The sequence below is a fragment of the Micrasema longulum genome, unplaced genomic scaffold (assembly GCF_059751315.1).
Source record: "Micrasema longulum isolate JH-2025_06_02 unplaced genomic scaffold, ASM5975131v1 h1tg000122l, whole genome shotgun sequence".
In the NCBI taxonomy this organism is placed as follows: Eukaryota; Metazoa; Arthropoda; class Insecta; order Trichoptera; family Brachycentridae; genus Micrasema; species Micrasema longulum.
In genome coordinates, this window is record NW_028277328.1 from 274,841 (window position 1) to 300,229 (window position 25,389).

General features: G+C 31.0%; 1 protein-coding gene across 1 annotated transcript; it reads right to left on the reverse strand.

Moving 5' to 3' along the window:
• Nucleotides 1-691: 691 nt before the first annotated feature.
• On the reverse strand, nt 692-21,620 carry LOC148284424 (homeotic protein ultrabithorax-like). The gene is made up of 2 exons (XM_088240330.1): nt 20,256-21,620; nt 692-939 (listed from the first exon to the last, which is right to left on the reverse strand). The coding sequence occupies exons 1-2, from the start codon at nt 20,755-20,757 to the stop codon at nt 692-694; spliced, it is 750 nt and encodes a 249-aa protein (XP_088096456.1). The 5' UTR covers nt 20,758-21,620.
• Between the last annotated feature and the right edge of the window lie 3,769 nt (nt 21,621-25,389).

A 25,389-nucleotide genomic window follows, 5' to 3' on the forward strand; every position in this document is an offset into this window, starting at 1 on the left:
TCTATTATTTCTTTTAAAAAAACGTTTGCAATATGTCGAGTTAATCAAAAATTACTTTATTATTGAAAGTGAATTTATTTAAAATAAAACAACTTTGTTTTTAACCACTAATTTTTATTTTTCACCGACCGGTTTCAAAGCAAACAAGCTTCTTTGTCAAGGTTTACGTAACTGAATTTATTTATTTATTTGTTTTGTTTAAGAAATTGCAAAATTAGTTTCTTCGGTGTTCTTAATATCCAAGTACTTTTATATGAACTGTAATATATTAATTATTATGAAGGTAAAAGTGTCATTCTTACTCTCCAGATGCAGAGACCAAGACTTAAGCAACAACATAGTTAAACTTCGTAATTCAAATTACAATTACAAATAACATTAATAATCGTATTTAACTGACAACTAAACAAATATAGACTAGGATAAAGAACCTTGGATAATTTTTTTTATGCGTAATAGTTACGTTTACAAGGAAATGTTCACAAACGTATGGAAATAATTATTTATTTAATTGTAAGCCTTCAATGAGGCACGTAGCAACGTATTTACAAAAATTAAATAAAATAGAGTTTTTCGTGGGAACTGCGAACTAATTCATTATACATACATGAAATACTAACAGGCGCTTGCAAATTTTAGCTGAGTTATTTAAATTGAAATAAAAACATATATTATAGGCAACATTGCATCATCATAAGCTCGACAGCCCTGGATAAGCATGTGGGCATTGGCTGAATCCAGGAGTCTCCTCAACTCTTGCTGATCTGCTGTCCAGTTCCTCACTTCCAACATTGTCGTATCTGCTCTGATGCAGTGCATCTATCGCGTTTTGGACCATCTTCGTCTGCGTTCTCGTTGTGGCATAGAAAGAGTTAGGGGATTTATGGGGTTTTCGTCGTCCATTCTGATTGTGTGCCAAACCCACCTCAAACGTTCCACCTTGATGGAGTTGATTACATCGGGCATTCATATACATTACTCCCTATTGTAGTGACGATGCCGATGGTTGTTTTCTCTTACAGGGCCATAGACATCTCTTAGAATAAAGGCATTATTGTATTTTAGTGATATTACTAAAAATGTTAGAAAAATATTATCACAAATGAGTTCTAATGGCGATGCCTTTGGCACAATTTATGACTGTACTTTTTCAGGATGTGTTGGAGTTGGAGTCTCGGGGCGGATGAAAATACAGTACTGTGTATTGAAAGCCAAAAACCAGGACGAGTGTTTTCGACTCGACGGCTACTTTCGGTCAGGTCCCGGGTTCGATTTGTAGATAGTATTCCGCGTAGACGAGTTCGATTTGTAGATAGTATTCCGCGAAACCGATTAAAAAAAATAAAATTGATACGTATTATAAATCTGTCATTGGTTGATTGACAAGAACTCGTTACGTCATTCAAAGTACATGTAAATGTCGTTTTGCGCCGGTTCGATTTACGCCGATTTACAACTACGCCGGATGGTGGGATTCCCCGATTCGGCCGACACCAGACGACAGCAGCCGCGATTCTAATGGCAGACACACTTTTACACGTTGTTTTATTCTATTACCGTTTACGCGAGCAGCCTATTGTGTGTGTTAAATCGATTCCAAGTTAGTTTTCATTTTGTTTTTAAGAAAAATAAAAAGGTATGATTATATTTTTTCATTTTATTATTATTAAAATTAAAATAATATTCAAATATTTGTAGTTAATGCTATGATTCTGCAAGAAAGAAAGCAATAATCAAAGCAAATAAATAGGATGCTTGTTTCAAAAAATTGTATTTGTAATTTATTTTGAATATATATAGGATATGATGTACTAAATAAACATGTTAGATTGTTCATAGAATTTCGACACGAAACCTAACCTTAAGGTTATATATATAAAGATATAAATCTTCCATTCTATTTGTGTTCATATTAGGCCAATTTTTATTACGCCGGTGTCTCTTGGAACGGGACCCCGGCGTAGAACGACGTTTACCTGTACTTAGTTCATTTTTATTAATGTTTTCATACATTTTCCAGAAACTTCACCAAATAACTTAATGCTTTAATTTTTACAGAGTGTAAGAAAACATTGCTCCCATCCAATTTCACGTAGTACTTAATTTCCTCATACTGACAGTGCCTTTTGCACCACTGGGTGTAGATAAGGAAGTGATGATAATGAATTTGATCTTGGTATAAAAACTAATGCAAAAACTTTCGATAAAATTTATTACGAAACGATTGCCTGCCCCTGGGGACATAAGACAGCATTGTTCAGTCGACGGTAATAGAGGTTTGGGTAATTAGGTATTAGATATTTATTTAATATTCGTCGTAGTTGCGCATGCCCATGTATTCCTAGCAAAAGACACGACTCATGATCCAATCCAACAAAAAATGTACGAAATTGTTTCACAAGAGAACGACTTTATGATGGGCCCTGATAACAACCGCTATCTTCACCGGTACATATCGAGACGGTATAAAGTAACATCGATATTTATGTACGAAAATGTGTATATTTGTATGAAAATTCAAATTATCTTCGACGGAAACCTACAATTGAATATTTTTTTAAAAAATGTAATCACATTACATAACTTAATTTTAATTTAGATACAATTAAGGATAAAAGAAGTCACCGATCGGAGTTTCGGTTTCGAACGGTTTCAGCCGTAGTTTCGGTTTCGGCAAAAAAATCGCGGCTCTATAATTGCAAACGCTATCTTCATCTGTACATATCGAGTCGGTTTAAAGTAAAATCTGTATTTTTGTACGAAAATGTGTGTTTTTTAGTAAAAATTTAAAGTATGTTCGTCGGTAATCTGTAATTGAACATGTTAAGAAAAATAAATGTCTACATTTTTTATTTTTCATAAAGAAAAAATAATGTTACTTTGTAGATAAAAATTAACGATAAATGTCAACTTTCCTTTACCTTTAAGATTTACCTTCAATTGCCTATAAAGTAAAACCTAATTTTCTGTATGAAATTGTGTATATTTTGATGTAAATTTACATGTTGATGACGAAATTCTTTAAATTTTAATGCAAATATTGATACTTTTGTTAGAAAATACAATTTCGCTTTAAAAACGATTAAAGATAACTTTGTTGATCCTTTGCTCCCTGACGGTACAAATTTGTCCTCCTGAAAAATAACTCGTGTATCTCCTATATAATAATAAATTTGATGTAACTAATCACTATCGGTACTTATTTTGACGTTTTGAATTTCGTTCAATTTGAAGTAATTAATTCCAAAAAATGACTTCTAGGGATCAGTTTCAATTTAAAATATCGTATAATTTTATAACAATTTTTTTCTATAATGCGATTTCCTGACGGTAAAAATTTGTACCACTACTTTTATCGTATATTGAGTTTTAAGAAAAAAACTTGAAAAATACGTTACTCTTTTCAAGCTAAAAACAACATAATTCAAAAAGAAAAAAATCTCAACAATGTTTGATTATGCCCAAATGCTTGCAGACTGGCTGGATTTCCTCCCTAGGGAGTTGTTCATATTTAAATTTATTTCAGCAGAGAGGGAAGACATTTTTGAGAATTGAATATGGAAGTCTAGGCACTTACAGGGCTTATGACCTGTCATTGGCGTAAATGCCTAGACTTCCATATTCCCTTCTCAGAAATGTTTTCCCTCTGTGTTGAAAAAAATTTAAATAGAAAAAATCTCAACTAAATCTATGTTCATGGATAAAAAAGAAAACATTATATTGTAATACGGGTCCTGGTCGTACAATATATTTTACACATGGCTGTATTCTTCGGTAAGTCTGGACGCAGGATGAAGATTACTCCGTGTTGCAATCGGGATTGTCTGCGGGTAATTTTAATTGGTTAACCTATTCGGGTCGATGATCTTCCGTCACTCATGACGAAATACGTAATTGCTATTCCACTGCATATCAAATTATTTCGGATCTCTGGTTATGCTGTTTTTTAATCCGTAATCTCTGTATTTTAGGCTCGCTGCTTCGAGGCATCGGTACAACCTGCCTAGCTATCTACCCTCACAGATTTAAGTGATCGGTAGCAAGAAATATTAATTTACCATATAAAAACTCACCTACCAATCTTCTTTGAAATATAATGCATGTTTTTATAATAAAGACACGTACCTATCTATGGGAAGATAATTTTAATCATTTTGTGGAGATTAGTTCAATGATTCTTCAATCAATCTAATTTTACTGTGAGTAATTAATCCATTAATATTCCGGTTCAGTTTGTTTTTGATTAGTGGAATTTTTGTAGGATTCTGATTTTGAAAGCGTGCTATTAAATACCGTCCATCTACTTTATGCGTATGAAAATATGAATTCTAAGTCTAAAGGGCGATAAAAGGGAAATATCACACGTTTTTTTTTTACAATTTTAAATTAATAAGGGTCTATGAAACGCTCTCGAGTAAAAAATAAATTGTTGGTACTTATAAGTAACAAAAAATTATTTTTTTTCATTTATTATTTTAAATTCCTGCATTAACGGTGCAATGCATTGGCCACGCCTCGAATACGTAACGATTTGGTTTAATTTAGAACTTTGTTTTTCACCGTTTAAATTTAAATGCGTAGAACATTGTCGTGAATCTTGACGTCACATTTGTCAACGCCAAACATGTCGTGTTTTCGTAGATACATATTTTTAATTTATTTATTTTTTCAAATCATACATGATAACATTTCTCCACAATGCTCATATTGAGTTTGAAAATACAATTAATTTTTCTAAATCCATTTCACGTGTTTTTATCGGTATTCGTGGTACGTAATATTTCCATATTATTTGGAAAAAAAAAAACATTATTTAACGTGGAATGCTTTTTATTATTATTTGAACAATGTCATCGCAAAAAACAAAACCAAACCTAATAAATACAAAAAACCTTGAATGTAAAAAAAGACATAAAATGTACCAATGTAAGCAGGTAGCTGTTTTTTTATATTTTCATTTATGAACAAACAGAATATTAATTATTTACGATAAAAAAAAGTTACGATAATGCAATTAAAAGGCAGGTACGTGTTATCATTATATTTTTTACTCCAAAGTGCATGAAAATTAATCACCCTTTCTAATCAACAATATTTTGAGTACCAACATCTAAATATTTGTAGACGAGGTTGGATTTCACTCCCTATTAAGTTATTACGGTTGAAATTGATTGCAACAGAAAGAAAAAACATGTTTGAGAAGGGAATATGGAAAACAAGGCATTTTCAATTGAAAAATATTTGCAGGCTTTGCCTAGAGGGTGAAATAATTCAATGAGATGAATCTCACCTACGCCAATAAAGGTTTCAATCATTTTACTTCACAAAAGTCAACTCATGGAAGAGTTGACAAAATCTGGATGCTTATACATATGCAGAATGGTGAATTTAACACAGTGTGTAAAGTGGCCACATAAATCAGCCGATGACAGGGTATGAACCCTGAAAATGACTAGACTTTCATATTCTCTTCTCAATTTTTCCCCCTCAGTTGAAATAAATTACTAAAATTTGAATCTTGAAATAGGGCGCACATAAATATATGCTTATGTATTCTCTAATAATAACAAAGTACATATATTTCATTTATAAGTTTATTCAAACAGAAAGATAATAAATATGGTTCAACACATGATTTGAATTCTTCATAAATGTTTTATGCTTACATATTTAATTTTTAACCGCGTATCTACCAGAATTGGTTATTTTTTTGTTTATTTAAACAGTTATTCTTCCGAAACAGCCGAAACAGTTTTATAAAAAATCTAAACTGTTAATGGGTAAAAAAAAAAACATTTTTGGAAACAGCTGTAACAGTCTCACGAGAAAATTAAACTGTTACTATTAAGACAAATTTGTCAGGATAGATATATATGAAAATGTTTCTAAAAAATAGTTTTCAGAGCAGCGTGACAAAACCATGGCCTGTTTCTCCCCCTATAATTTAAATAACAGTTTAGAGCAGCGTACCTCGTTGTATGTAACAATTTAAATTAATATTGTTGTACAGTTCCAGCAGTCGTTTGTACGAAATTTTGCCCATTCAACTTTAAATGTTATTTAGAAACAGTTCTTCAAAACAGTTTTATTTTTGAAACGGTAACAGTTGCTAATGCTGCTTATTTTAAATTGAACTAACATTCAACCTACCCTACCTGACCTCTACGACTGAACTGTACAAAAAACACACCAATTTGACATAAATTACTTGACTAAAATTGAGACCATAAAAATTGTGCACAAAATAACACTGGGAAACATACAAGACGACGACATAATATTAGTAAAAAATGCTGACATACACAAATATAACACCAGACAACAACAACACTATCATATTGAAAAAGCAAAGACAAACACAGGATAGTCAAAAATACTACATAATGGACTTAAACACTACAACGACCGACCTTACTACTTGAAAACTTCTACTGGAGACAAATTTAAAATCCATCTAAAAAAGCACATGATGACTGAACTAACTAGACTAGACGAGACATAAAATGACTAGACAATATTAAATTTCTAATGTAACCCTAACGGGTTTTTTAAAATTGTAAATAAATAATTTTTTTTAAATAACTAAAACCTAAGTACATTTTTTTTGTATGTTTTATTTTATTCACAGTGGATATTTTAAAGTCCATTTAAGAACTAGCCATTGTTAATAAAGTTCGTCTCGGAATCAATAAAAAAAAACTTGAAAATACATATTTTGGTGGCTAGAACTTTGAGAACACTTAGTCTAAAAAATTGGTAATGGTAATCAAATCCCTGGCCCTGTTGTGGCTGAGTAGATATAATACATACATAGGTTCCTACACGCTTGTAGGTGGGTTCGGCTCTGTGTTTTGGTTCGTGAAACACTATGTAAGAAAAAAAGCATAATCTTTATAAACTCGAAAACGACTCGACAACTTGGCCTCGGGCGGTAAGTCTATTCTCTAAACTTAAACACGCACCTATATCTCAGCTAGACACAACCTCAGACTTCCTACACTCCGCGTATTATAATATTTTGAAGGCATCCATCTAAATATGGGAAGGATATTTTTACAGGATGATCATAAAATGGGGACACTCGGGTAAAAATCTTGAAAAAGCACATCGAGTAGAGCACAGCTCGTCGGGTAGTAATTGGCGTGTTCACTTACCATGCTCGAGGTCCTGGGTTCGATTCCTGGGAGGGTCAAAATGAAATATTTGTTCATAAGGCAAAGTGTTAATTTTAAGTGTAAGACTGATCACCTTACCTTCCTGTAACAACACGTGAACGAGAAACGCTTCATGTACTTTTCCAATGCAGTGCCCTATTAACCACCAAGCGCGAATTAGAATTTTATGTGACGATGATGTGTATGTAGGTCAAATAATTCATTTAAATTAATCTCATCCGAATCAATAAAGGTTTCAGCTCTTCAGTTTCACAAATATTAACAGATAAAAAAATCGATGGAATTTTCAGGCGTTGCCTTGTATGTAGGTGAAATAATTCAATTAGATGAATCTAACCTGCATAAATAAAGGTTTCAGCTCTTTAACTTCACAAACATCAACAGATGAAAGAATTGAAGGAATATAGATGTTCAAATATAGGCAGAATGGTGAATGTTACACAGTGTGTAAAGTGGCCACTTAAACCAGCCATTGACAGGTCATAAGCCCTGTAGATGCCTAGACTTCTATGTTACCTTTTCTTAAATGTTCTTCATCTCTGTTGTAATATGTTAATATAAACAGCTCACCAGGGAGTTGAATCCAGTCCTTGTCTACAAAAATTTGGACAAACTCAAAATAGTACGAATATTACTATTGTGAGACACTTTCTAGTTATCCTATACTATTATATCTTACATCTTGTACTCAACATTAGCCTACACGCATTTCATTACAGGTACAAAACATGTGACATAATTATAGTTGATTTAAAAAGAATGAAAATTTAATGATACACTTAGACCATTTTTTTTAATCTACCTTTTTCCCAAAACATGAACACGGCTGAATTAAAAAAAAATGCACATACAAAAACATGTTGGAGTGTTTTATCTAGTGTAGGCATATTTAGATAGATTTTTATCTATGCAGATATGTGAGCATATCGCGGGGATAAATACCTAAAACAGAAAAATTAACAATAAAATATACATGCATTAAAAATCAAATTATTTTTGCAAATATGATAAATTTCACATAAAAAAATAAACGTAAACCCATTTTAATTACTTAAATACAAGCTTGCAATTATTTGGAACGTATTATTTATACCTACGTAGATTTTTTTGTAAAACGAAATTACCAGACAAGATCTTTAGTGTGTGTCTATTATTATTTTCATTACAACTTGAGGTTACATAATGTATCCGCCTCGTTCATCTGTGTTATTTATATTTATTTAAAATATTCATTTGAATATTTTTTGTTTGCAGGCAATCGCTTTCTGGTGTCAGAAGGCGTCCCCACGAGACCAAAACATTTCGACAGTAGAGACACCGAGCAAAAAGGGGCATTGTTAATGGACGACATTTGTACGAATATTTTTTTTAAAGATTGTAAGGGGTTAAATATGAAAGTACGTCTGTAGATTCTATTTTAAGTTTACAAAACATTATGAACCTTTTTATTGAAGTTATGTGTTATGTGTTAACATATTTCTTTTATTTGATTAGCTTGGCATTTATAGTAAAGTAGTTTTAGTTTTTGTTGTTATTGTTATATTAGTATAGAACTACTTATGCATCGAAAGATTAAAAAATCTCCATCTTAGAAGAGGCTGAGTCATGTTAGATAGAAACTATTTTAAACAGAGTACGCTTTCATTTTCTATTAACTAGTTTTACATTGATTCCATGTTATTATTTTATATTTATATTGTACTAACTGTATGCAATAAATTTATAAAATAAAATGAAAATAAATGAACATCAAAATTTAAACAAAATGGTTTCACGTCATTCGAAAGAAAATTCTCTGCTCTCCAAGGTATTGTAATTGTTTTTACGTTACAGATATTATTTTATTTGAATAAGCCTTCAGAATTGAATGTCAAGTAAACGTAAATGAAAATTTTTGACACCTCGTTCTGTTCACGTTCAATCGAGAGAATAAAGATACAAAAGCTGCCTGCGATGTTTGCGCAGTGTACGGTGAAGATGCTATAAATGATCGACTAATATGTAATACAATAATTAAGGAAAAAGCATCTTTTTTGGCTTTGAAACCGGTTGGTGGAAAAAAAATTGGTGGTTTGAAACAAAGTTGCTTTATTTATTTTATTATGACAAATAACCATAAAGTTAGTGCTTTAAATATAAAACTTATAGAGAATTTATTTATTTATTTACTGAAAGACAGTTTATTACACATTATTTAACACATAAGTCTTAACTCAGTTGGACTAAAAGTCCTGTGTTGAGGGATAAGTTAAGTGATCTTTTTTTGTAAAAAAAGTGGTAACAACTTATGTTAACACCCAATAGATAAATAACATTCGAGAATAGTTAACTTTTTGTTAATTGGCATCGGTGGACATTATCATAGTAGTGTTTTTGTTTAGAATTATTTGTTAAGTAATCATATCAACTAAAATATCGTATTTAAAAAATATATTATTAAAACTTGTTTGTTTGTTTTTGATATACATGCATATTTATTTCCTTTTTAATTGTACTTGTATATTTGTAAATTGTTTATAACCTCTGCATATGTAAAAAGCACTTTGGTAATTAATAAATAAATAAATATGTTTCCGGGCAGAATAAGGATACAGTTACTTGTGTGAAATAGAACTAGAATTCTGGACGAGTGTTAGCTACTATTAGTTTTTAAATAAACTTACATTTACTGTCATATATTTTATTTAAAGGTTCTTCTCATCGTTTTTTTTAATCCCTTAAAATATATGTGTATATATTAATGTTTTTCCTTTTTTTAAAAGGTTTTTTTTGCATCTCAGCATGTTTTTCATTCTTTATTTTAATTCTTACCTTTTAATTACTTTTAATTCATTTCTTACTTCAATTTAATAATATTTCCATTTGTAAATACTAACTTCAAACTTTTAAATAACTTTTTAAATTTGATTTTACTTTTTAAACTACTTCCATTTATGTTTTTTACATTCTCTTTTTTGTGCTTAAAAAAAAATAGTCAATTGATAACCTTAGATATAAGTATAATATACTATGGAAACTTCAATGGTCCATATGAGTTAAGTCTAACTGTGCAAAGTATGTAATTGTACTGTATGTTTCCTGAATAAAAGAAAAATAATTAAAAAATATATAAAAAATCATGTAAAAATCCTGAAAAATGAAATCGAGTGGAGAAAACACTTCCTTGTTTGGTTGTTATCTACCATGCGTAAGGCCCTAGGTTCGATTCCAAGGAGGGTCAACATGAATTATAAATATAAAAAAAATTAAGCTCGCGGCCTAAATTAAGTTCCTACACCTCGTACACACATTTTTTTTACAAGGCGGTGGTGTATTTTTGTTATTTTTTATTTCTATATTTGACTGTTCCTGGATTGGCACAAGACACAAGACTGATCACGAAACCTTCTTATGATGATGGCGATTGAATATACACATATATATATTGTGGATAACTTATATAGCGGTATTTTCGTAACAAAATACCTCAAGGGCGCTTTACATAGTGATGCTTTTATATTTGTAATTTAATTAAAATAATTTATTTTGTTGTCACATGCTACGGATTTATAACATCAGCTCCCTAATTTTCTATAAATATGTCTCGTGTATCACAAATATAACAAATTATTTGTCAAACAAAAATAACTTTTCGTTTTTAAATATAAATAAATTAACTTTAACAAAACAAAAAAAAATAAGTCAATATTGTGATTTTCTTTGGCAAATATCTTGAAGATTAAACTACCACCGCACTCTATCGACAAGTAGCTTAAGCAAACATGTACAAATAAAAACAAAAATTACAACAGGACGACAATACAAAGACCCCCTCGAGGTCCGCTTTGGGCTGTCAGAAAAATAGGAAAAGGTTCATAAAAAGGCCGCCATGTGGGTTTCAATTTGCCGTTAGGGCACGAAATCCAGTCACGGTTCTCCGATCGAGTCCCGAGTGGTTGTTTTTGGGACCCCATAAGAATCCAACAGGTTGGAATTGGGGTCCAATTGAAATGCCAAAAGAGGCTAAAAATGCTAATTCGAAGGTCATTGTTTGTCTTCTTTTGTTTTAGTTCGTCTTTGGTTGTTTATGTCGATGTTTTGGTGTTTTACCAGAATACAGACATTTTGAAATCTTAAACTTTGTATTGTCAATAGTTTATCATTATTTCTGAATAACGAACTCATAAATATTTTGCAATATTTTTTTTTTTTTTTAATTTGAGCCAGAATATTTTTTAGATTTTACATGCATTTTTAAAAATAGTCATGATATTTTTTTACTGAGGTTCTTCTAATTAATTTTAAAAAAATGCTCATGGCCTTACTTATTTCGGTAGTTGAAAGATTATTTTTTTTTAATAATTACGTTTTATTATTATACAACAAAATGCATACATGAAATCCATTTTTGTGTATTATGCAATGGTTTGCGTGAATAGTTTTAAATTATTTTTTTAACTACATTTTTTTTATTTGTTAAGAAAAAAAATTATTGAACCAAATTGAACTTTTTTATTGTTAGTGTTTTACGGTGTAGATAGATGTGTATATATATTTTTTAATTAGTGATTATTTTATTATTCTTGGTAGAAAGATTATTAGTATTTTTATCGACAGAAAACTATTAAGTAATAAATCATACTAGTATAAAACCTAAAATTTGTGAATAGGTATTAACACTTTTTATAATGGTTTGAATAAGTTTTGTATTTTTTAGAATGTAACAGGAGCTAACTTAATGTAATAAGTGTTCAGAATTTTAATTACATTTTGTTTATCTTACGTAGGTACGTTAATTTCGTAACACAAATTTTAATTTAAAATCTGGTTATTTTTTTATTGAAAATATAATCGCGATTCAGACCATTTAATGAATATTGGTGACTTATTTGTGGATTATGGTAGAACATAACCTATTTAAAAACATAACTTACTTAAATATAAAAAATCTTGCACTGTATGTCAACTTATTCATTTGGACATGCAGAGCGAAAGAACATCGAAAGCAGGGCTAAAAGGATTTACGATGCGAATAACGATAGATGTAGGAAACGAGGAAAACCGAGAAAAAATATAGCATAACCAAATCCAACAAATACTTGAAGATAGACATGTCAATAGTCGGAATAATTATCATACGTGCCTAAGAAGTTGTATTAATGCGTAATGAAAGATAAGTCTTCAGGCAATGACAGAGTTAAGTGGCATTATATCCTCTCTGCCCAACCCTACAGGGACGGTGATGGATTGTTTGTGAATTACTGCATTTTAACTTTTAACTGTGTGAAAAAACTCTCTCAAATCACTGTATGGTAACTTAAGGTTACCTTAGGTTAACCTTAGGTGACACGAGGTTATGAAAAAATTGCCTGGTAATCACTGTCTCTTTTCGTCTCATTAAAATTATAAATATCTTGCTTAGTGATCTAATAAGATTAAATCTACGGCTATCAAATGTTTTCTATATTTGTCTCAGGGTACTCGATATTTAGTCAATTTCGGAGATTCTGACTGATAAAATATTTAATTTTAAATTATCTAATATATCTTATATTCATAGTAGTTGCCGAGATATTAATTAAATAAGACCAATTTGCAACGCTGGGTACATTGCAGGAAATGGCGGGTCAACTAGGTACTTTTTCCTATAAATAAGTTTCTAGTAGAATCCTTATAAAAATGATTTTCTAGTATGAATTAAAATACCAAGAATAACGTTAAAATTCTGACAAAGAAATGAAGTAGAATTTAAATGGATTGTTTCCATAAATTTTATATAACGCGTCTCATTTCTTTTTTATCAAAATTACTCTTTCATTTCAATTACGACTTATTGATCACACGATTTGCATTGCAATAAATCGTTCCTGTTGGCAAATTTCTGGCGGATAACACAGAATTGGCCCCAGGGCACGTTTATTAGTACGGTGCCTTGAAAAGCCGAAACACTGTATTTTTTTCAAAATTAGCATCCACCGTGGCTGCTTTAGTAAAAAGCATAACATATACAGTATTACGCGAAAATGTGAGCATTTAGCAAATTTTTTTTAAAATAGCTTCTTTGCTACAAAATAATTTTAAGAGCTATTTGTAGTTTAAAAATCACGTAACGTGCTATTTTGTATCGAGTTATTGCCAAAAACGTAGCGTATAATAGCGTTTTTTCTCCTTACGTCAACTAAATTATACGTATTTTTGAGTTTAAAACAAACTATAGGAGAACTGATCTTCCAACACGATCAGCACCATATCATATTTCCAAGAAATTTTTAAACAATTTAAGAACATTGAGGTGAATATTTTTTATTTGCTTGTTATCTCACTATATATCAACCCTTGGGCTAAAGGAAAGATTTATTAAAATTTATTGTACAATAAAAGTTATGGTCGTTGAAGCTGTGATTCAGGCGTGTTAACATATCTCCTACTGAATAACACCGAAAGATCTATATTTTCTACATAAAACCCTATATTTAAAATAAATATGCCTGAGTTCATATTAATTTGTATAATATAATTACTCTCTCAATATAATTTTCAATTTTTGTTTCGTTTTGGATCATTTTTAATTCTTCGTCTTAACTTTTGGTTTACGTAGAAGTAAAGATATGCTAGAATAATTATTCTTGGAAGCAAACTATTTTTTTATTTAAAATACAAGGTTGAAATTATACTTAAATAAAAACCTAAATTTTATCTTACAAATCTTACTATTATATTCAGGTAGTGCAAGAGATGTTTCTAGTTAGAAATATTTTGCTATACATAATCACATTACAAGTAGAATTTTACAACATTGTACGGAAACATTAAAAAATGATGTTTTACAATAATATATTTATTCGTTTTTATTGCGTTGTAGCTATACATTATTTCAGAAACAAATTACAGCAAATTATATATAGAAATAATTATGCCAAAATAAACGATTAAATTTTCGCTGAAATTTAGCGTACAGTTGTATAAATAGTTAAAATTTTAAATGATTTGAAATATCACATAACGAAAAATTCATTATCAGTTTGTACGTATGTAGATAAATAATTTCAAATAATTAACCTTTAACTTTGCACAAAATTAGGAATAAAATATGCCTACTCAAAAAAAACATTAAATTCTAACATCGTTTGGATTTGAAGTAGGTAATATTAAATAGTTTTTGTTTTGCACCTTTGAGGAAAAATTTCATTTTAATTTAACGCATAGCTACAGTTGAAACAGCCTCGCGGTGGTGTAAGAGTTGTCTGTGTTAATACGTACATGTTTCAATAGATGAGTGTGGGTGTTGGTATACGTAGGTACAGGATAATTTGGTACACATGTTCATTTACAACCATGCCCAAAGTTTTACATAGAAATTTAACAAACGTATTATTTTAGTAAAAGTTTAATATAATATCTAGCAACCAAAAAGCCCATCTTGAAAAAATATTGCTTAAAATAACAAACACGGAAACTATAAAAAAAATAGTTTTGTAAATGGGTACCTGCTTACATTAAAAGAAATATTATTTACCAATCAGTAATTAAAGAAAAAATAATCACTTCAAAATTAACATCCTTGCCTTCGAAATATGTATATGTATAATATGCTTAACTTAGAGCGTAATTGGTTCAAACGTATTATCATTATGTATAACATATAAAGCGCCATTTTCACAATATAATACCCTAAGAGCGCCTCGCATAAGTATTAAAAATAATATGTAGTATTGAATTCAATTTTACATAAAATTCGCGAATTTTTAAAAATAAAACATTAATTAAAATCAATATTTGCAGTGTTAAAATTTAAAGCAAGGATAAACTAAAGTTGAACATCAATAATTAAATACCTGAGTATTTTTAGTTCATTTTTATATCAAATGAAAAAGACATTAAATTTAATCTTATCAGTTACAATGATTTTTAAACTTATAATATTAGAAATCAAACACTGATTTGAGTCTACTGAACGCTTTATTTTATTTTTACAAATATAAAAAATATAAAAACAAAAATGTTGTGACAATTGTTTCGCCTTGTTAGGGCATTTTCAAACAATTGTCACGAAATTTTATTTAAATAAAATAAATTGTTCAGTAGACTCAAATCGGCGTTTGATTTCTAATATTATAAGTTTAAATATGGAGTTCTATAAAATAAACACCGAATCAATCAATAAAATGTTTTTTTTTAAAACGCTACATAATTTCTCTAACGAAATAAATCAAGCTTTAAATAACTTTTTTGATATTTTTTTATTATTAACATTCTTCTTTTGCGCTTTCTTTCTAGCATCGGACGATGCAAAAAGCTCTGAATCATCACATAATTGAATTTTCAAAAACAACCCTGGTTAACTTCGTGCCAGCAGTCTAAAACGAAGTATAAATTGTTAAATTTACGTCTTACAAAAATATTTGTCAAAAATCGTTATGATTTATGTGGGAACTTTAATACCATGTCTCTAAGCTCACTTGCTAACTCGAGCGTATCTTAAATGTAAGTTAGGCAGTTTATCGTTGATAATGTTGGTGTTTGTTGTTCCAATGTGTGTGAGTACAGTCGACATAAGGCTCGCGTCGGAAAAGTTACGAACATACAGTCACTCATTTTAATGGGACTTTTATATGGCGGGCATTGCTAATACAGAACTAATGACGGCCGACTTCCCCTCGATTTAAACACTTGCACCTTCAAAGACATAAATTATGCTCGATAAAGAGAAAAGGGTTTCCACTGGCGAATTCATCAACTTCGGTTTGTTGCTAGTGGTTAAACCTTTAATAATTAAATACCAATATAACAATCTGAATTATGATAAGCCACCTCGGCAGGTAATTTAGCAACCTTAACTACAAAATTGATATAAAATTGTGTCCAAATTCTGTATGAATTTAAGATCTAAAAAACTGCTGAAAACCTTTTTTGTTTTCATTCTTATAAGAATGAAATGTTTAATTGTATCGGAAACATGGCGTGGAATGTTTTTTTCAGTTGGAGAGATGTTTCAGAAAAAAAATTGCTACCTGTTCTCTAAATCATTTGAATAAATCCGTAGCATGAGATGACAAAATAAATTGACTAACTGAAAAGTTTTACTTAAATTTTGATTCGACGATATTCATAGAATCACTTTGTAAAACGCCTTTAAGGTATAACATTACAAAAATGGCACTGTGTAAATTATCCAAAATAATAACGTTGACTGTCAGTTTTGTTTTAAAATAATGTTACGAATTTGAAATATAAAGTTCAGACAAATACTTTTTAAAATATGAAATAATCTGTCAATATTACATAACATTATTAACAAATAATGCATTTTATTATAAAAAAATAACCTCTGTTTTGAGTGCACGGGTACCTATAATAGATGAAAATAACACTGTTTTTTAAAAAAAATAATATTGTCTTCTGATTGGTGTTATAAAAATTATGTATGGGTAATTATAATTGCTTGTATATGATATTGCGTATTACCGATGATCAAAAAGAGCATTGCAATTACCTTTTTTTTATTTACTCTGAATAAAGCAGAAAAAAAAATAGAGTATTTAGAAAAAAATAGGTGGAATTAAACTAAGAGGTCATTGTTTTATTTTTCAGGACCTTTTTTGTTAAATGTGTTTTTTTCATTGGATGATGCTGAAACAGTTAAAATCTACACTATTTAGATTTGTAACGTCAAACAATTCACAGGAAGGTTTACATATAATCCAGCTACTTACTATCATTGCAACCGACAGACGCTTTTATGCAAGATTATGTTAGAATCACAAGTGAATAAATGTGAATGTTTTCAAGTATTGTTACATTGATAAGTTTCATAAATCAGTTTCTATTATTTTCTACCTACCGCAAACTTTTCACCTGTGAAATTTCTTTAAAAAACAGTCATCCATTTTTAGATCCATTGTTAGCGCGGCGCCATTTCTCATTCATGTGCTAATCGCCGCACACAAAACACTTCAGAATATTATGATTTATGATTTGTTTTACGATCTGTCTACTGTGCTCTATGGCGTGCCGTGAGGCTTGATATTGGACCGTTGAATATGTTTTGTTGAACATTCAGACCACGCCTTTTGTTATATTTCGGTACTACGACCATAAACAATATAACCGATTTAGGAACGAAGAATCGACATCATTAGCCAACCGACCGCATAAACTATATTTAATTGAAGGTTAATTAACTAAATCAAGGTTACAAGTATAGTTTTATTGGTAACTAAGCGTATCAAATTATGAATCATCTTATCATAATTTTGAAGTATTTTTTTGAGATTCACATAATCAATACAAGATTTCCAAATATACATTTTGAATTGTATTTTCATAATGGTGATGTTCGTTATTTCTAAATATTTCTTGATAATCCATAGCTAATAGTTTTGTTAAAAATATCCATAAAACTGTACAAATAAATTTAATTGATATTTTATCATAATCAGTATTTTTTCCAGTACCGGCTTATATTGAATAAAATATATGTATTTTTTTACCACGGCTAGGGTATCAGAAAAAATACTGTAAATCGAATTGAAGAAACTTCTTTGAAAATGCATAGGTAGATAATATACATATCTAACATTATTATTAAAATAAATGAACACCCAATAATTTGTGCATAATTCCTTAAAATTGTACAAAGAAATGTTATTGTTAAAAACCCGACAGTATTTCCTTATTTCCTGGTACAGATTTTCATTAAAATAATAAGCTGCGTGCTGTGTATAAGAAAAAAAAACGTGATATTGATGTGTTTGTAAATATTCCGCATAATCAATGAATCTTGAAGTTTTGGCATTCATAGGGCCTGTGACCTGTCATTAACTAGTTTAAGTTGCTACTATACACACTGTATAATATTTACCATTCTGCCTATGTTCGAACATCCGTATTTATTCAATTCTTCCGTATGTTAATTTTTGTGAGTTTGAGAGCTAAAAAACCTTGATTGATGCGAGTGATATTCATCTGTCTAAATTCTATCACCTACATACCAGAAAATGTATTTCAACTTCACAAAACATTGAAAAAATATAGATGTTAAAACATAGACAGAATAGTGAATGTTACAAAGTCAAAATTAAACTTTCTAGTGGATGAAATCCAGTCATTGTCTACACACATTTGGACAAACTCAAAATATTGGTAATATGTGATATAGTTACGAATATATTTTTTTTATTAACGCAAATTTACATTGTCTATTAAAATTATATTTAAACAAATTTTCTGGCACAACTTTTAATTTTTGTATGTTTTGTTTCAAGTATTGGTAATTTTCGTAAGATGGGGCATTATGTTCAGATCAGTTTTACTCAATTATTATATATATTGCTCGTATGTACGTTTATAGTGTGACAATGTGCACCGTTAAGGCAGTTAAATACAGGAGTAGTCTACAAAACATTTTTTTTGTATTTCCAATGGAGGAAAGACAGAAGAATGCCATCTTAGGAAGGAGGCGAGATACAATATCCTTTGTTAACATTATTTCTATTATATTACACAAAAACGGAAGAATTGTCGAAGTTAAACTGTATGAAATAGTGTAGGGTGAAATAGTAACTCAATTCCAGGAAGTAAAAAGGGGAAAAAATTGACCGAGAAAATGTGTTACAACAATTCGACAATTGTTGTAAAACTGCCCAAACAACATATCCATTTTAAAATTGATACATAAAAATGTTTTGAATACATATTATTTAATTTACATCTTACATAATATATCCAGTTGTACGTCGTAATATGTATGCAAGATTTACAAACTTAATATGTCTCTTATATTCAATTACTTTTTTAAGGATGTTTCCCTGTTTGTAATTTTTATATTTATTATGTTTAAAAATATCAATTAACAATGTTTTTCCTTCGATATGTTCTACATTCTACTTTACTTTTAATTATTTTGTATATTGTACAAATTGGCTACGGTCGTTAATAAATAAATAAATGAATATCTAATTTTGTATCTTAATATAGTAAAGTACTGTTTAAAATAAACCTACCTATGTTCTAAACCACCAGTAAAATGCGGTTTAATCATAAATACAACTTTTAAGTACAGTTTAAAAAAATATTAATGGTCTAAGATACCTAGATATATAAGGTCAATAAAATTTAACAAATGATGTTTTAAAGTAAAAGCCATGTTGAGTACTACTATTATTGTAAAAGCGCAAAACATTTCTCTCACTGAACAATAAATTACAATAAGTTTCCGGATTTTTAGAATACATAAGAATTAATTAAGTTTAATTTAATTTAAGGTTATTATGCATTTATTATGATCCGATTAAATAACAATAAAATTCCAGGTAACACCTTCGTTGCCAGCCTTAAGCTATTTCAGATATTTTATTGATAAATTTAAGATGAATTGATCAATAAAGTTTTGATGTTAATTTTATCCCAGCATATTTATGCGTTGAACAAAAATCAACGGTTATTAATAAAGTTAATTAGTAAATTTATTTTTCTCAATATATATTAGGTAATTTAATAAAAATCTTTTCAGGTACAAATCTTTTTTTCATGTAAACTAAATATGCATTTTAAAAATTTAAATATTATTTTTAACTTTACCCAAACGTAATATGATTTGTTTTGCATTAAAACTATTTAGAATTTAAAATATTAAGATATTTAGAACAAGTAATGAATTATCATTTAAAATGATCTTCTAAAAAATATGTTAAAAATAAAAACATCATGTGTAAAATTCCTGACGGGCAAAACAGATCAAATTGTGTTTTTTATTAATTTAAAACAAAAAATTATCATTTGTTTACGGGAATATTTTATAAATATTATTGAACGATGATTTATCGTTTTGTAATTGCCGTTATTCTGAAATCGATCCAACGCTATTAAATAATAAAATTATCTTTGATATTTATCATTTTTTCCATAGTAAAGGTCACAGATTCGATGCCATAAATCAAAACGTAATTTAACTTAAATTGTTATGTTGAATCTCATATTTCGGTTATAGTTTTATCACGTACGTGTATTATGAAAAAAATACTCAAAATATTAAAAATGATATCGAAAATGATGCAGGCTTTTTTTTATGTTGAACATAAATTATAGGTTTTGGAGTCTGACCTGCTATCGCCATCCAGGGGTAGAAGGTGTGATTGGCCGTCTGCTGGTGAAGCTGTGTGGGTACTGGCTGTGCTCCTCCTCCGAGCGTACACTGGTTGTTCCACGACGATAGGGATGCCGCCGACCGCGCCGCTCCTGCCACCGCTGTAGGGGACCCCGCGGGGTCCAGGGGCGCTCCGTAGACCGACCGTCCATCGGGGGTGCAGGCCGAAGGGCGCGCCGAGGACCAGCCCTTCTCCGCGTAGCCGTTCTGGCCCCCGTCTTTGGAGCAGTCGGGTTTGTACGCGGGAGGTTGGGGCTCGGAGGCGTACAGCTTGCAAGCAGCGGCCACAGAGGCGTCGTAGGGCGAGTCCTGAGGGGCCCTCTGCAGGGCGTGCTGGGACCCGTAGGGCCCCATCCCTAGCCCCAGGGGGAAGGAGCGGTAGGCCGCGGCCTGGTCCCCGGCGCTCGCCTGATGGTGATGCGATCCATAGAACCCACTCTGCTCGAAGTAAGAATTCATCTTGGCTGCGGTGCAACTGGAGTCTCGAACCTGAACACTGGCAGAAGGAATGTAAATCACAGTTCACGTGTGCGCTCTGTAGCGAGCGCGATCTCTCCGACTGTTAAACAAAATAGATATCCATCTCTAGATATTTCATGTTCTTCACAACACTATCACAATTGTCGAATACTGTCACAATCCTCGCCCAATGTTTACGCCGATCGACGCCCGCCGAGATTATCGAGATAAATAATTACCGAATAAAACTCCTATTACGCCTCGTAAACCCGAGCACGTGGTTTGTAAATAAGCGGAGACTCCTTAGGATTGTCGGAATGGCCAATAAACCGGCGTAAGGTCCCTTTACCGACCTCGGCTGCCGTAAAATAATATCGCGTTTTTATTGGGTGTTAACACCTCCACTACCGGCGATAAAAAAATACTTCATTCACCGATAAAACTCGATACAAATTTGTCTTTATCCGTCTACACAAATTGAATACTAAATAATAAAAAAATACTTTAAATAATCGCCCGGCCGTTAAACTTTTTTTACGACCGTGTTTTGTTATACTTTTACGATTGTTTTACGACGCAGTTAAGTCGATAGGCGGACCCAGTTTTACGAGCTTCCAAGTGCCCGGTGATTTACCAATGTTTATTTACACGGTAGTAACAACACGTGGATACAACAATTAACTTCGGAAGTGAGAAAAAGTGATAAACTTTTATCGCTTCGGGTCAGGAATTTTAATTGATTCGAGCAGATTTTTTTTTATTGGATCGCGATTTTTTTTCAAAGTGTCGTAATTTCGACGTCGTGAGTTCTGTTGGCTCTTTGGATACTATACGCGACGTCGTATTCCGTCGGTCAGTCGAGGAACACTGCGCGCTGAAGGCAATAAGATGCTGTCGCGCCGGGCGCCCCCCGCCGCGCCGCTCCGCGCCCCCGGGCACGGGCTGCAGCCGTCCCGCTCTCGCGGCTGATAAGGCCCGTGACCCCCCTTGCGGCCGGTCGCCCCTCTCGCTCGCTCCGATGATAAGAGGAACACGTGAACTTCCTCCCTTAATGCACGTGGAATCAAACATTTCAGCATTTAACGTTTTCAGAAGACGAAAGTCATGAAAGTTACTGAAAATTTGCTGGAAAAAAATTCAGTGACAGGTTTTTTTTCCTTTTACTGTAAAAACATTTGCTAGCTAAAAAAATACTCGCGCCGAAACAAACTTTTTTTTAAATTAAATTAATTTTTGATTATATTTTTGACTATATTTGCAGTCTTAATTTTTAAAATTGCCGTAGCGAGACTTTTAATTACTTTGTTAAAAAAAACACGGTTATTCAAATTCGTAATTTGTATTTATTTTTTGAATAATATAAACAGTAGCACTTAAGTCTTTTGAATATTTTACAATGCATTTAAAGGTGAGAAAATCGTTTAAAAAACAATAAAATAAGTCCGGGTCCTGGGAACGTCCTTGAGTCATTATGTGTAACCGTAATGATGACATTATTGTCAGTGCAACTATTCCGCTAAACATCTCAATAATGAGACCCCTAAAACATAATACTCCAATAGGCAATAAAAAAGGGACCTCAAAAGGTATGAATACATCAATGGGCGCTCGTCATGTGACACTCGGTTTGAGTAGCGAACCCCCGAGTACGCGGCAACTCGGAAAAGTCACAGTCTAAACTCCACAACGGAGCATAACAGAGTGTAGAATAGAGTGAGAAGCAATAAAACTGACTTTTATTTCTTTACAACCTGTTTTTAGCGCTACCTATAGCCATCTCTTTTACGGCCAACCCATTTCAAAGTATCAAAAGAATGCCGCTATAACTGTTTCGCTCACAAGGGGGATAATAAAACCGACGCTGGTGGCGCGATAAATTGATCCCCGTCTCGCTCTCGCGCGTGGCTCGCTATGCCCGCGATCGTTATCGGCGTCTCTTTTCCCGGGAACTTCGTTAAGTACTTATTTGGAGTGGGGACTTCAATTGTCCAATCAGACACGGATTTGTTACATCATATACAATCGTACATTTATGAGGGTATAATGATCGCAGTGATGAAATCATTATTGAGATATCAAAGGTAGTTTATTTGTTGACAATTACTTAGGAAAGAAGTACCAACTGTAAATATAACGTGAACCTTCAAAGCACCGAGCGGTTTTGGGGACGATTTGGATTACTCGGGGTTAAATAAATATCACACGTTATGAGCGTGACTTCCTTTAGAAAAAAAAACTGGTATTTATTCAAATAAAGATGTTTCGAAGTTTATTTACATATTCAGAAGCCACATGCCACATTCGACGTGAACCACGAAAACTTAGTTGAGAATCATAAAAACATTATAATATGGCGCACTTCAATGCATTATCTCGTATGTTAAGATTTGGGAACAAACATTTGCGTTCTTGCGATTGATCCAAATATTTCAATTTCTGTTGCCATTTTAACGAGTTTTAAGTAAATATTTATTTATTTTTTCTTTCAAAATTACACAAGTTTAAATATTATTGAACGAATTAAGGCTTTTTAGGCTATGCCCGTGTCAAGCCATAATAATTAACAATAAAAACACATGGTAAAATTAATTAGATTAAATTATAATGACATGTGATGCAATAGAATAACAATCTAGGAAAAAAGGTATAAGTAATAAATTATACAATTTCAAAGAATACAATGCAAAAAAGATAATCAGAAATAATTTTTAAAATATAAATTATACAAATTTAGATTCACACATAAATAAATTTATACAATGATGGTTTTATTAAAAAAAAAAAAGTAAAATTAGTAGTATTAAAAAAACTAAATAAAAGTACCATTGAAATCAATAGAAAACTAATATATTTATATATTTAAAAAAACTATATTGGTATATATGTATAATTGAGATATTTTTTCTAGAAACTCACTCAATACTATATTAGAATGGGAATCAAGTTGTGGTAGAGCGGGGTGCAAGCCCACCTTTGATCCGTGAGTTCACGATACTAGCCACAGGACCACAAGCCAATTCGAAATAATATATTTATGTGGTAATTCTATTATTTTTAGACAATTTTAATAATTATTGGAGAATTATTAGGTAATGAATGCATACAATCAAATAATCTATCACGTTACCCATGTTGGAAAAATTATTGTGATAACTTTCAGGCATACTTATTATTTTAAATAGGTTACTTCGTAAAGTTGAATTCAGTTTGTTCATTAAAAAAAACGATTATGAACTTTTTTTTTATATTTTGGTATTTGCACGATGTTTACAATTTTGCTTTTAATTTTGAAGAATGATTAAACAAGTATATATGGTGAAAGAGGACGACCAAGAAAGACGGGGAATGATCAGATAAATCAAAATCTTAAGCCTGGTCATGTCAAAAGCGGGCAGAACCGAAGGGCGTATATGACAAAATGTATAAATGTGGAAGAAGCTAGAAATGCATACAAGGATAGACGTGTGTGGTGGTCCATTCTCTTTGCCTACTCCTACGGGGAAATGGCGTGATGGTAGTAGTTGTAGAAAACATAACATTTGTTATTATTTTACTAACGTCTTATTGTTAATTCGAAACTTGCTGCAAATGTATAGGTATACCACAAAACATATTTGCATAGGTAATATAAATTCATATACGATTTATATATCGCCATTTCTTTTTATTTTTAAATAACGTCAAGTGCGTTTCTATTTTGAACACTGTATCTCCTTAGTGAAGACTCATAAATTATTTTTTTATGAAAAGTATATCATACGATAGTAGAATATTTTATCATAATGTTTTAAAATACTCGTTTACTGAATTTAATTGTACCTATAAATAAAAAAAATATTTGTATCAAGCCTAAAAATTTTCTTCCTTTAAAAAACACGCACTATCCTGGATTCAAACTTAAAATATTAAATCTTTTTTTCTATGATGTATTTTGTTACCCTTTAATACTCGTAATAAGGAATATTTTTATGTTTTTTTATAGTTTTCCATTTCCTTTTTTAATTACTATAAAGTAAAAGAGTACCTTCTAATATTTTATAGAATATTTTCTTTACTCTTTCTTATATTACACAAAAATATTATACCTGTCTATTTATTATAGGAGCGAAAAAGTCAGTAAACGTTTTTTGTATAGGTACCTACGAACAGACCATGTCTTTGTGGGATTTTTTGTTTGCTTTTTTTATTGTCAATATGTATTTTATTGCTATGTAATTATCCTTTATTTTTTAAATATCTGGTTTTACCTTTCATGCGTATTGTAAAAAAATAAAAAAAATGTATGAAAATAAAATAAAAAGTAGTTTATCAAAAACACTTTAAAAAAAATGTATTCATCGACGCAGGATTTCCCAGTGATGAATACATTATAACCTAATTATGTATGATTTTATTTATGTATCAAATGTTTGTCGTACGCGAATCACAGCATATCTTGATATTTTTGTTTAATGGAAATAAGATGATCAATCTTACGATTTAGATGCTAGCCCAAATATTCCAGTGCAAAAGCGCTCTTTCAATGTCAACCAAGGTGGGAATAGGACCCGACACCTCTTTTACGGTCGGCAAACGCAATAACCATTAGTAATGGTGGCCTCCGTGGTGTAGCGGTTAAGACGCTTGACTCAC

Excerpts from the sequence above, each read along its gene's own strand:
- LOC148284424 (XM_088240330.1), bottom strand. The coding sequence starts at position 20,757 with ATGAATTCTTACTTCGAGCAGAGTGGGTTCTATGGATCGCATCACCAT. Across the intron at positions 940-20,255 it reads CCCCTGGATGGCGATAGCAG|GTGGAACGTTTGAGGTGGGT; the intron begins GTCAGACTCCAA and ends AACTCCATCAAG.